This window comes from Pantherophis guttatus, chromosome 2 (genome assembly GCF_059756535.1).
Source record: "Pantherophis guttatus breed Tessera chromosome 2, ASM5975653v1, whole genome shotgun sequence".
Lineage (NCBI taxonomy): Eukaryota > Metazoa > Chordata > Lepidosauria > Squamata > Colubridae > Pantherophis > Pantherophis guttatus.
The window spans coordinates 12,376,318-12,390,743 of NC_142064.1; the positions used below are offsets into that span (position 1 = coordinate 12,376,318).

Genomic DNA, 14,426 nt, shown 5'->3' on the forward strand with positions numbered 1-14,426 from the left:
AACACACTTACTTCTGACATTCTGCTGAAATTTTTAATTCTTTGGTTCTGGAAAGGAAGACTTTAATCAGTGAGGCAAGGTTTCCTGTCCGAGGATTATTCTCCACTAGGAAGAAGAGCAGGAAAAGTTAGGTAATGTTTCAGATTGTACAATGATTATATCTAGTTTAAACACGAGGTTTGCAAGCCTATGTCCTCTTAACCAGGATATTACACTCAAACTCAACAAAGAATGTACCTCTTTCTTTGTAAATTTGTTCAGCATATTTACTGAGCTGGTAATCTCAGCCAGGCATACCAGGAGATGTTTAGCCATCAGAGAAGCCTCAAGGTGCCACATCTCAAACAGATGAGACAACATGCTTTAAATGGGGAAAAAAGAAAAATTCAAGATGTCCTAAAGCTGCTTTTTCCAAAGGCAACAGGACTTTCTTGGTTTTTTCCTTGTAGACATTTCGTGTTGTGATCCGCCAGCAACCTGCAGGGGTCGGACAGTGAGGAGGCTGGGGAGGAACATGGGCCAGTCCTGGAGTCAGGGGAAGGCCTGGATGAGGGCTCTGCATCGGAGGCAGAGATGGGGCCAGGGCCATCTGGGAGTGATGCGCGGACTCCAGAGCCCCCGGAGTCGCCTGTTCCTAGTGCACGCATGCGCAAAGCTGCCAGAAGGCAAGAGCAGCTAAAACAAAAGGGATGACTTGGGAGTAAGGCCAGGAGATGATTGGCCCCTCCTGTAAGGCTTAAAAGAGAGACAAAGGCAACATTGCTAACTCTGTTTCCAGTCGGCATCTCTTGTTTGTTTCTGAACTTCGTGGGGCTTTGCCAAGTAAGGCCAAGTAAGGCCTTTGGCAGGGTGTCAAAGAAGATAAAGTTTGGTAATTATCCCAAAGGACTTCTTCCGAAGGACTTGTTTTGCAATTAATTGGGACTCAGCTGGGAATGAACATAATTCTCAGCTGTTACAATAAAATAGGTTTGTTTGGGACTAATTGTGTCTTGTAATGACTCAGTAAGCCTAGGTCACAACATTTTGCTGCATCTCATCCAAGAAGCTTCTTCAATTCTGAACTGAGCTGAACAGAAGGATGCAGCGTAGGGGTTGTGAAAGGAAATTTGACCAGGGAGTAGGGGGGTGATAGGAAGGGCAGTGCAATTGAAATAATGAGTGGGAGGGGCAGATATGATGGGCACAGGGGGCCATATCATGCTCCGGGGGTGTGCATACGCTGTTTACGAGTGATTGCGCACTCCGGCCCCCAATGCACGACTCGTGCCCGGGGTTGCACAGAGTCTCAAGCCCTGGGTCCATGGCTGATGTTATGTAATGCCAGGTCGGTTGTTAACAAAGCCCCCCTCATTTGTGATTTTATTTTGGAGGGGAGTGCGGACCTGGCAGGTATTACGGAGACCTGGTTGGGCCAGGAGGGGGGGTCCCCCTCGTTGAAATGTGCCCACCAGGTTTCCGTGCGTTTAATCAGCCAAGGGCTCAGGGGAGGGGTGGGGGAGTGGCGGCGATTATTAGGGAAAGTCTTTGTCTGAGGGAGACCACTGTTCCTCAGATAGCCGGATGTGAGTTCCTTTTTGTGAAGTGGGGCCGTGGGATGCAGATGGGTCTGCTGACTACGTACCTGGCTCCCTGACACGTGGCGGCGACCCTGCCCGAGCTACTCGACGTTATTGCCGGGGTGGCAGTTGATACCCCCAGACTTATTGTCATGGGGGATTTCAACCTACCATCCGCAGGTGAGGCGTCAGAGGTGGCTCGGGAGTTCATGGCTTCCATGGCGGCCATGGACCTGACCCAGTTAGTCCAATAGGGGGACACACTCTGGACTTGATTTTCATCTCTGGTCAGTGATTGAATGATCTTGGTAGAGGGGATCTAGACATTAAACCCTTGTCATGGACAGATCATTCGCTCCTTCACTTGGACTTTCCAGCCGCTTCCCCCTGCCGCAGGGAGACGGAACCGACCAGATGGTTCCATCCCAGGCGCCTGATGGATCCCGAAAGGTTCCTGACGGAGCTTGGGCTGTTTCCTGAGACCCTGGCACACAACCCGACCGAAGACCTGATGGCCGCCTGGGAGAGTGCGGCCACCAGAGCTTTGGACCATGTCGTGCCTTTGTGGCCTCTGACCCGATGCCGATCTCAATTGGCTGCTTAGTTCTCCGAGGAGCTGAGAGAGATGAAGCATCAGAAAAGACACCTAGAGAGCATCTGGAGGACTAGTCAATCTGATTCTGACCGGACACTGGTGAGGTCTTATATCAAGACCTACCTAGTGGCGATAAAAGCGGCAAAATCTAACCATTTTCTTGAGGAGAGGCCTCACCACCGCCTCTTTCAAGGCAGTGGGGAAGTGACCCTCTGATGCCATCGCTGACTATTGGGGGTGAATCTCTGCCCCCCACAGAGAGGGCTCGCAATCTGGGCATCCTCCTGGACGCACGGCTGTCTTTAGAAGAGCATATGACGGCCATGGCCAGGGGGGCTTTTTATCAGGTTCGCCTGATTCGCCAGTTGCAGCCCTTTCTGGACCGGGACGCCTTGCGCACGGTAACTCACGCCCTTGTCACCTCCCGGCTGGACTATTGTAATGCTCTCTACATGGGGCTCCCCTTGAAGAGCACTCGGAGGCTCCAGCTGGTCCAGAATGCGGCCGCGCGGGTGGTTATGGGCGCAACCCGTTGTGCCCACGTGACACCTCTCCTGCGCGAGCTGCACTGGCTCCCAGTGGTCTTCCGGGTGCGATTCAAGGTGTTGGTCACCACCTTTAAAGCACTCCATGGCATAGGACCCGGGTACCTTCGAGACCGACTTCTGCCACCAACAGCCTCCCACCGGCCAGTTCGCTCCCACAGAGAGGGTCTCCTCAGGGTGCCATCAGCCAAGTTATGTCGGCTGGCGACACCCAGGGGGAGGGCCTTCTCTGTGGGAGCCCCTGCCCTGTGGAATGAACTGCCCCCGGAAATGCGTAAGATCTCCGACCTCCGTGTATTTCGCTGTGCCCTCAAGACCCTGCTGTTCCGCCAAGCCGGGCTATCAATGTAATGATTTTTCAATTGGGTGTTTTAAATTTGGGGGTTTTTAAATATGAGCCGAAATTATGGAATAATTTTAATTATTTTTAACTGATGTCTGTCTTTGTGCTTTTAATAGGCTATACGCCGCCCTGAGTCCTTCGAGAGAAGGGCGGTATAGAAATAAATGTATTTATTTATTTATTTATTTGGATGAGAAGCAGCGAAACATCCTCAAGGAGAAACAAAGGAAGTCCAGCTGTCTTTGGAAAAAAAACACCCTTGGGACAACCATGACTGAGAATCTCCACAGAAAATTCAAGATGGAGCTCTTGATAGTAACCCTCTCGTTTCCCATGTCTGATTCTAACGTTTCAAACAGTTTCATAAAGTTCAGACAAAGCCACAGGTGGCAGTTTCATAAAGTTCTGACCAAGTCCCAGATCTCAAAAACTACTGATCTGAATCACTCTACTGTGGCAGAGTTTGGAAAGCCAATTGTTTTGTTCATGTTTAAATTTCGGGGGGGGGGGATTTCAGACGGGGTCAAAATGCAGCGTTTTGAAGAAGCATTTGACATCCATTACCAAGCAATGATCATGTTTCCATTTCTGCTTTTACCTCCTACACAGATTATCTTCTGAATAAATGCATTAAAAACCTTTTTTTAAAAAAAAAAAAGTTAGAAAAACAACCTGTTCCACTATAACTGCACCCAAGCCACTTCCTGTGATAGCATGCAATATAAAGCAAAAACTTGTGAAAACGTTTGGCTTAAATAGCACATGCGGGTACAATATGACTACTTCAAGGCCTTAAAACGAAGTGGGTTAAAAAAAAAAAAAAATCTTGTGCGCAGGCCACAGATGGGAGATATTAAATGCATCAAAAATACAAAGGGTTGTAGAGCGATTTGCTAGGAAAGCTGAGAGTATGCACATCACGGAAAGAAAAACGAAGCATGGAAAGAAAGGCTCGGCTGACTGCAGCGTCCTACCTAAAGACTTGCAGACGGACACAGAAGCTTCATCCAAAAGTTTTAACTCGGCGCTGAAAACAAAAGAAACATGTTTATTAGACCTGATGCTGTTGAATTTGGGCAAATTCATCATCCATTCAGACAGAGGGAGGTTTTGATAAAAGGAAAATAGTTGTATCTCAAGGTTGAAATGAGGGATCAGAACAACAGAGTTGGAAGGGACTTCTAATCCAATACAGGTAGTCCTCAACTTACAACCACAATCGAGCCCAAAATTTCTGGGGTTAAGTGAGATGCTTGTTAACTGAGTCTTGCCCCCATTTTGCGACCTTTCTTGCCACCATTGCTAAGTGAATCACATCAGTTGAAAAGTTAGTAACACGGTTGCTAAGTGAATCTGGCTTTTCCATTGATTTTGCTTGAGGTTGCAAAAGGGGATCACATGACCTTGGGACATGGCAACGGTCATACGTATGAACCGGGTGCCAAGCATCTGAGTTTTGATCACATGATCATGGGGCTGCTACAAAGGCGTGAAAAATGGTCGTAAGTCACTTTTTTTCAGTGCCGTTGCTAAGTGAGACAATTGGGTCAGTTGCCAAGCATCTGAATTTTGATTATGAGGATGCTGCCAAATCAATGAGAAGCCATATTCATTTAACAACCGTGTTATTAACTTAAACAACTGCTCTGATTCACTTAATAACTGTGGCAAGAAAATGGGGCAACCCTCGCTTAACAAATATCTCACTTAGCAACCTAAATTTTGGCCTCAATTGTGGTCGTAAGTTGAGGACATATTTTGTATTACGACCAGTGGTGGGCTGCCACCGGTTTAACAACCGGTTCTGTGAGCATACACTTCACACACACGCGCCTAACTCGTGTGCGTGCAGCATTCAAAATACAGCAATTTGAAGCTCAGCTGCTTACCTTCTACGGCAGCCCTGGTAAATAGTAAGCGGAGGTGCGGAAATCAGCTGTGCTGTGCGAATCAGCTGAGCCAGAAAGAAGGAAATATAGGACAGGATAGGGTGGGAGCAGGAGGGTGAGGCCAGCTGATTGTTGGAATTACCGGTTCGCTAGAACCGGCCAGAACCGGCAGCAGCCCACCACTGATTAGGACATATTTTAGATACGAGGAATAACAACTTATTCAATATCACCCTGACCACGTTTAAAATGAATGTAAATTTGAGTTGCCCTGCAAGATAGGCAGAAGACCAACAAAAGAGGACATCTGTAGCTCAGGGCTGAACTATATGCTGTTTTGAGCTTGGATGTTTTCTTTATTAAAATAGTTTTTATTAAGCATTTTTCACCTTTAAAAACAGGAAAAAAGGACAAAAAACACAGTAAAAAACAAGACAAACATAACAATATGTACTATTTTTACAGCCTTCTGCATTGGCAGGTATATTCTGCTTTTATATTCAACTCTTCTACTTTATCTTACTATCCTTTATAACAACTTTGATAACTATTATAACCACACTTGTTACATATATTTACGTTATACTTATTTACATAATCAGTGATTTAACATTAATGATAATTAATAGCTTTTGGTTTTTGTTTAATCGATATTAGATTAAATCTCCTATTTCTTATTTTGGTTTCTGTTTTCTAGCCACTCGTACATTTTATTCCACATTTTATAGTAACCCAAATCTTCTCTTTCCTTTATTTCCATAGTCATTTTATCCATTTCTGCACATTCAAGAATTTTTGTAATCCCTATTTCAGATGTTTTTTTATATACATATTATTACCCAACTAGGTAACTTCAGCTAGCACTGATGATGTTACCTAGGTGGGTAATTAAACATCTGCAAGAAAATAGCCAAGCTCACAGAGCACCCCATATACAGAATAATGACAAATCTCATTAACTTAACTGCTATCACCATTATTGTTTGAGTGCTTTCCTGGTTTTGCCCATTTCAACCCAGTTCAAAAGATTGACTGATTGAGTTGACTCGTCCTACATCTACATCAAGGTTTTATTCTGAAGGGTTGGTTTTAAGGCTGTCATCCTTGTTGCTTGATAAAGCCAATCCTATTTAATACCGAAATACTAGTATGGCTAAAAGCATTGCTCATTTGACCAAAAATCACTACTTCGGTATTCCTTGTTGTTTTTATGATTGTGCAAGTTTGCAATAAATTACTCTTATCTGCAAAAATGTACACACACACACACACACACCCAGGTCTAGGCCAGAGGTGGGTTTCAGCAGGTTCTGACCAGTTCTGAAGAACCGGTAGTGGAAATTTTGAGTAGTTCGGAGAACCGGTAGTAAAAATTCTAACTGGCCCTGCCCCCATCTATTCTCTGCCTCCCACGTCCCAGATGATTGGGAGGAAATGGGCATTTTGCAATATCCTTCCCCTGGAGTGGGGTGGGAATGGAGATTTTACAGTATTCTACCTCTGCCACACCCACCAAGCCACACCCACCAAGCCACGCCCACAGAACCGATAGTAAAAAAAATTGAAACACACCACTGGTCTAGGTCCTGCACAAAGTTTTTCATGAGAGCAATGGGCTAACAGATAAAGGTTGCTTTAGATCAGTGTTTCTCAACCTTGGTAGCTTGAAGATGGGTGGACTTCAACTCCCAGAATCCCCCAGCCAGCAGCGCTGGCTGGGGGATTCTGGGAGTTGAAGTCCACCCATCTTCAAGCTTCCAAGGTTGAGAAACACTGCTTGAGATTCTATCTTGAAACCAAAAAGAACACTTTCCTACCAAAAAATAAAATGGAAAAAGGGCCCTAGAACACAGTATCAAATAACAGCAAGATGCTTTGTTAATGTGTAAACCAGGGGTGAAATGCTCCCGGTTCAGACCGGATCACTCGATCCGGTAGCGATGGGGGCAGGTGGTTCGGAGAACCGGTAGCAAAAATCCTGGCGCCGCCCCCCCCCCCCCCAATGCCTAGCTGAGCAACGTAATCATCAGAGGCTTTTTTTTTTACTTTTAAAAGCATTTTTTCTACAACCTCTTCCGACGAAAAAATGCTTTTAAAAGTAAAAAAAAAAACCTCTGATGATCGTGTGGCTCAGCTGGGATCGTCAGAGGCTTTTCAAAGCATTTTTTTCTGCAACCTCTTGGCCGAAGAGGTGGTAAAAAAAAATGCTTTGAAAAGTCTCTGACAATCCCAGCTGAGTTGCCTGATCGGCAGAGGCTTTTCAAAGCATTAGAAAAAATGTTTTGAACAGTTTAAAAAAAAAAAAAGTTGGCCATGCCCACCCAGTCACATTACCCCCACCACCACCAAGCCACGCCCACAGAACCAGTAGTAACAAATTTTACATTTCACCCCTGGTGTAAACACATGGTAAACTTCTGCAAACAATTGTATCTCCTTTTTTAACAGATCAACAGAGTTGGAAGGGACCTTGTAAGTCATCTAATCCAACCCCCAGCCAGCCACCCAAGCAAGAGGCCCTACACCATTTCTGACAGATGGCAGTCCAGTCTCTTCTTGAAAGCTTCCAGTGATGAAGCTCCCACAACTTCTGAAGGCAACTTCTGTTCCATGGGTTGACTGTTCTCACTGTCAGAAAATGTCTCCTTATTTCTAGGTTGAATCTCTCTTTGATAAATTTCCATCCATGATTCCTTGTCTGGCCTTCGGGTGCTTTGGAAAATAGCTTGACCCCTTCCTCTCTGTGGCAGCCCCTCAACTATTGGAAGACTGCTATGTCTCCTCGGGTCCTTCTCTTCACTAGACTAGCCATGCCCAGTTCCTGCAACCGTTCTTCATATGTTTTAGCCTCCAGTCCCCTAATCATCTTGGTTGCTCTTCTCTGCAGAGCCTCAACAACTTTTTTATAGTGTGGTGACTAAAACGGATGCAGTACTCTAGGTTGCGGTCTTCCTAAGGCTTTATAGAGTGGTATTAGTACCTCATTTGATCTAGATTGTATCCCTCTGTTAATGCAATTTAGGATAGCATTGGCTTTTTTGGCTGCCGCTGCACACTCCTGGCTCATATTTACTTGGTTGTCCACTAAGACTCCAAGGTCCCTCTCACAGTCACTGCTATTAAGCCTGGTTTCACCCAGTCTATATGTGTACATTAGGTTTGTCTTGCCTAAAGGTAAGACTTCACTTTTCTCTACAATAAATTTCATTTTGTTAGAGAGGGCCCAGTGTTCAAGTCTGTCAAGATCCATCTGGATTTTGAGCCTATCATCTAGGGCAGTGATGGCTAACCTTTTTGCCGTCGCGTGCCAAAAGTGGGGGGAGCGCGGGGGTTTTGTGCACATGTGTGCCCACCATAATTCAATGTGCCGTGTCTCCCCGCACATGTGTGACCCCCCCTCCCTGCGCTCCCCCCACTTTTGGCACGCTGGGCCCGGTAGACCCGTTTTTCACCCTCCCCAGGCTCCAGAGGCTTTCTAGGAGCCTGGGGAGGGTGAAAATTGCCTTCCCCATCCCTCCGAAGGCCCTCTGGAGGCTGGAAACAGCCTCTTTCCTGATTTCCGGTGGGCCCGGAAAGGCCGAAAATCAGGTGGCCGGCGTGCGCATGCGTGCTGGAGCTGAGCTAGGGCAACACTTGCGTGCCCACAGATACAGCTCCGCGTGCCACCTGTGGCACCCGTGCCATAGGTTCGCCATCACGGATCTAGGGTGTTGGCTATTCCTGCCAATTTAGTTTCATCAAAAGATAAAAAAATTAATGTGTTCATAAAACAACTGTGCAATCAGCAACTGTATTATCACTGAACTCCAAATTTTAGCCAATTCTGGTAACCACCCATTATTTGCTGATGGCAAGTCCCAGCCTTTTGTTTTATGTGATGTCCCCAATTTTTAGTTTCCTAACAACAGAACTCAAACCTCTGAGGAAAGATCAGTTATTTCTTTGTATGGGAGTACATACTCTTTTTTTTTTTTTATCAGTTTTATTAAACTTTATTGTAAGATAAAATATACAAATAAAAATTGCTGTATTTTTCGGACGATAAGACACACCGGTATATAAGACGCACCACGATTTTGAAGAGGTAAGTAAGAAAAAAAAAACATTTTTGCCCTCCCTGGCCCTCAGGAGCAACTCTCCAAGCCTCTCAAACCTTCTGCGTGCCCCATTTTTTGCAAAAATGGGCCCATTTTTTGCCCGTTTTTCGCAAAAATGGCTCCGTTTTTGCCCTCTCCCAGGAGCACTCTGAGGGCCTCCCAAATCATCTGCGCACCCTGTTTTTCGCAAAACAGGCAAAACCCAGGCCATTTTTTGCCTGTTTTTGTGAAAAATGAGGGTTTGGGTGGCCTGCAGAGTGCTCCTGGGGACTGGGGGAGGGCAAAAACGCCCCCATTTTTGCGAAAATCGGGCAAAAAACAGGCCTGTTTTTCACAAAAAATGGAACGAGCGGGGCAGGGCTTTGGGAGGTCAAAAATGGATGTATTCGGTGTATAAGATGCACCAACATTTCCATCCTCTTTTAGGGGGGAAAAAGGTGCGTCTTATACTCCAAAAAATACAGTAGTAAAGTTAAAAAGAGAAAGGTGCAAAGAGACATAGAAAAGAACGAAAAAAGTAGTGATTTCCGACGTTTTTTCATCGCAGCAGAATACAAAATGGATTACAGCTTCAATCATTTGCTTTACCTTTCTAAATATTTCAAGCCATTTTTATAACAAGAAAAACATTCTAACCCTCAAAATCTAAAATTAGTGTTTCCTTTTTTTCAGTTTCGAGTACAAAATTCAGAAGTGGTTTCCAAATGGAAACAAAACTAGGTAAGTTCTTCTCTTTAATTAAAACAGTCAATTTTGCCATCTCTGCCAACGCCATCGCCTTAACCATCCATTCTTCTACGGTGGGAATTAATGTACCCTCCCATCTTTGTGCATTCAAGAAAGCCTTGACTTACAACCATTCATTTAGTGACCGTTTGATGTTGCAACAGCACTGAAAGAAGTTGACTTGCGACTATTTTTCACATTTATGACTGTTGCAGCATCCCCGTGGTCACATCTTCAAAATTCAGACACTTGGCAACTGACTCATAGTTATGACGGTTGCAGTGACCCAGGATCATGTGATCACCTTTTGCAGCCGTCTGACAAGCAAAGTCAAGGGCGAAGTTAGATTCACTTAACAACCGTGTTACTAATTGAAACTGCAGCGATTCACTTAACTAACAATTGTGGCAAGAAAGGTTATAAAATGGAGGCAAAACTCACCTAACTGTCTCATTTAGCAACAGAAATTGTTGGGCTCAATGGTGGCCTTACGCCGAGGACTACCTGAATTCTCACCGCTGTTAACACCTATAGTAATAAACTTCAAAGAGTCTGTCAAACCTAACAGGAAACCTTCCGGTTTATATATCTTTTGAAGACCTTCTTAATTAGGATAAAAATCTGATTTCCAGTATTTCTTTACTTCATCACAAATCCACTAGAGATGGTATATATATATATATATATATATCCTCTTTACAATTCTGAAGCTACTTTGAAACACAAGACCATGCTGTCTGCCCAAACTCTGAAGATGTGCCAGAAATCTGGGTAATTGCTTTCATGGTCTCATCCAGCATAAACAAATGGTCTTCCCTTCATGTTCATCAACACATGGAGAATGATGCAGAAAGGTATATCGCAGTGGTGGCAAACCTTTTACTCACCGAGTGCCAAAAAGGTATACGCTTCACATATGTGCAGCTCCCACCGTGTGCTGCGCGCGCAACCACACCCTCTGTGCATGTGCGTGGCTTTCGCGTGGCTCCCCGTGCACTGCACACGCAATTGCACCATCTGCGCATGCACACAACTTTCATGCATGCATTACATGCACACGCGCAAATGTGCGTGCATGCACAGGAGAGCTCCGAAGACCAACTGGGTCTACGGAATTGCGCACATGCGCACCAGAAGCCTGAACACCAGCTGGGGCGCGTGCGCATGCCCAGCTGCAAGTGAGTTGGGTGACAGCTAGCGTGGCCTGGAAAGATGGCTCTGTGTGCCACCTCGGGCATGCGTGCCATAGGTTCGCCATCACCGGTATATTGTGTAACATTCAAGTGGTTGTGGGGGGAATCATGGCCATCAACGGCCATTTTCCTTGAGTGGCCCAAGAAACTGAGGGTTATATTTCTCCATTATGGCGAAACACATCAATCTCTATGCTGGTCAGGGTGGATAAAAATCAATGATTTTTTTTTAAAAATCAAAAAAATCAGATTTTTTTTATTTAAATCGGATTTTTTTTTTAATTTAAATCGGATTTTTTTGATTTTTATCGAATTTATTTTAATAAAAAACTTTTGGGGTAAAAATCTTTCGTAAGATAGTTTTCTATTTAAGATACATAAATAATTTAGTTTATTCAGCATGAAATGGAGCTGAGTTATGTAGCAGGAGGCTGTATATTCTGCAACACTGGGACTATCGGTGAGTCAACAGCGGGTCAAAGGAGTAGCAGAGATGACAGTTGCTCTTTAAAAATTATCATTTAAATCGAGTTGATTTAAATCAAGCCTTTTTACTAGTAATTTAAATCATGATTTAAATTGTGATTTAAATCAACTCGATTTAAATCAAATCCACCCTGATGCTGGTAGTCCTTGACTTACAACCGCAATCGGGCCCCAAATTTCTGTGGTTAAACAAGGCATTTGTGAAGCGAGGTTTGCTCCACCTTAGACCCTTCTTGCCATGGTTGTTAAGTGAATCGCTGCAGTTATTAAGTTAGTAACACGCTTGTTAAGTGAATCTGGCTTCCCCATTGACTTTGTCAGAAAGTAGCCAAAGGCGATCGATCGTATGAACCCCAAGATTCTGCAACCATCATAAATAGGACCTGTTGCCGCATGTCCAAATTTTGATCGTGTGATCATGGGGATGCTGCAATAGCCATTAAGTGTGAAAAATGGTCATAAGTCATTTTTTTTCCAGTGCCGCTGTAACTTCAAAGCAGTGGTGGGTTCCTCCCGGTTCGGTCTGGTTCAGCCGAGCCGGCAGCGGTGACAATATGACGTCACCGAACCGGTTCTCCCCCCCCCCACGTTATTTTTACCTTTTATTTGGTCCCACCCCCAATCTATTGCTGCCTCCTGAGTCCCAGCTGATGATTAGAGGGAAAAAACTGTTTAAACTCTTGCCTCGGGGCTTCAAAGGGCCGTCCTACAGCTGATCCGTGTTAAAAGCAAACAAATGAGTCGGGTCGTAAGTGCGAGGACTGGTCGTAAGTGTGAGGACCTTCCAGAAATGACTCTGACCAGCTAGCCACGCCCACCTAGTCACATGACCTCCAAGCCACCCCCACAAAATAAGCCGCGCCCACAGAACCGGTAGTAAAAAAAATTTAGAACCCACCCCTGCTTCAAAGGGTCACTAAACGAATGTTTGTAGGTCGAGGACTACCTGTATTTCCATGTTTGCCTTCGCATGTCCTGTATTTTTATTTTTTATCTGAAATCGACCTGCTTCATGCAAACCCACCAAGAACCCTTAATTCAGTGTTTCTCAACCTTGGAAGCTTGAAGATGGGTGGACTTCAACTCCCAGAATCCCCCAGCCAGCAGCGCTGGCTGGGGGATTCTGGGAGTTGAAGTCCACCCATCTTCAAGCTTCCAAGGTTGAGAAACACTGCCTTAGTGATTTTGAACACTGTTGTCCAAAGTTATGTCAGGGTCTTTCCTGCTATAAACAGCATTACTTGCTGCTAATAGTGCTCACAGCAAGTAGAGGTCAGGAAAACGCCGGTGCCAGAAGTTGTTTCTTCCCAAGTTGTTTGCCACCCACTTTGTGCAATCAAAACCACCGCAAAAGGTCAGAGTGAGCACACAGCAGAAATCCACTCGAGAGCTATCCTGAAGCTCAAGTATACTCCTGCGAGGATGTTTTGGTTCATTCCCAGTCTGCCTACTCATGGGATAATTATATATCATCCCTCCGTGTCCTCGATGGGCTTCCATACTGGTAGATCTACTTGATGGGCAGGCTGAGGTTCAAACCCTCTAGAGATCCAGGCAGGAAAGCAAATTCATTTCAGGGTGGTCTGGTTATTCCTCTATCCTCAGAGCAGAGCCTTATGGGAATAAGATTCAACGAAGTGATTCTTCCAGGAATCATACTCTGTCTGTGTGTGTGTGTGTGTGTGTGTGTGTGTATCAAATTTATATTTCGCTGATAAAGAAATAAAGGAGACTAGTATAGATCCATTTCAAGCTATTTAGCTCTCATCAGCTAGTCATACCCTAACTTGGATTCGAACTTGGACTGCCTGCATGTTAGGCAGTTGTATTAACCTCTGAGCCACAAGTTCTCCTCCCTTCATCAGATTGAGCCAGGGGAGAGATTAAGTGTTTTCCTATCGAGGCACCTGGTCTACCCCATCTTGTGGGAGGGAGCGTACTGCATCCCTTTCCCCTTTCACCTCCAATCCAGGAGCCCTCAAGCAGTCACATTCACGACAAACCATTTTATACCAAATTTATATTTTGCTGATACATATATATATATATGTATGTATGTATGTATGTCAGTGGTGAAATTCAAATTTTTTTACTACCAGTTCTGTGGGCGTGCCTTGGTGGGCATGGTGTGGCTTGCTGGACATGGCAGAGGAAGGATATTGCAAAATCTCCATTCCCACCCCACTCCAGGGGAAGAATACTGCAAAATCTCCATTCCCTCCCCACTCTGGACCAGCCAGAGGTAGTATTTCTCCAAACTACTCAAAATTTCCGCTATCAGTTCTCCAGAATTTGTGTGTGTGTGTATATATATATATGTATGTATATATATAATAATATACTTTTAAGGTACTGGTAGGATTTTAGCTAAGGTTTTAAAGGACCTTGCAGAGTGCTCTGTAAGGATTTTTAGAAGATTTTAAGCTAGGATTTTAACCAGAATTTTAAACATTTAAAATAATTTATTTAACATGACGTGGGAAAACACCCGAGATTTTAACTTTTTGCATTGAACAGTACATTGTCTGGGTCAATTTACTTTATACAAAATCTTGATACCAATGATGATATTAATTAAATGTACATAATAATACTCTTTCAGCTTCTCAGATTTACATATACATTGTAATTATAATGTATTCTATTTTGTGGCAGTATATAAAATAGTGTTTTTTCCAATTACTACTTTCTATGTCTTATTACTAGCCTCTGATACAACAATTCCCATTTTAAAAGGTATTATGTTTCTACACATCATCCCTTATTTTTTATTTTTTTAAGCCTCCATAATAGTAATCTTAACTTCTAACATTTACTTCTACATATTAACTATAATAGTGTCTATCATATAACAATATGCATAATGGCATTTTCCCAATTTTTAATTTCTAGCTCTATTTTTTAGTCTTTACTAGAACAAATCCCATATTACGATGTATTATAGGAACCATACTTGATGGAGCCTAGAGTAAGCGGGCTGCTTAAATCTGGCC

At 44.1% G+C, this 14,426-nt stretch overlaps 1 protein-coding gene across 6 annotated transcripts in view; it reads right to left on the reverse strand.

The window, feature by feature from the left end:
* The window catches only part of DYM (dymeclin), a 279,747-nt gene that overhangs the window by 217,625 nt on the left and 47,696 nt on the right, over positions 1–14,426 (reverse strand). For all 6 annotated transcript variants that reach the window (XM_087885550.1, XM_034401768.3, XM_034401769.3 and 3 more), the window contains exons 4-5: positions 4,017–4,069; positions 12–105 (exon numbers count right to left, since the gene is read on the reverse strand). In XM_087885550.1, the coding sequence (XP_087741676.1) occupies positions 12–105; positions 4,017–4,069 (147 nt within the window). The remainder of the gene's footprint in view (positions 1–11; positions 106–4,016; positions 4,070–14,426) is intronic.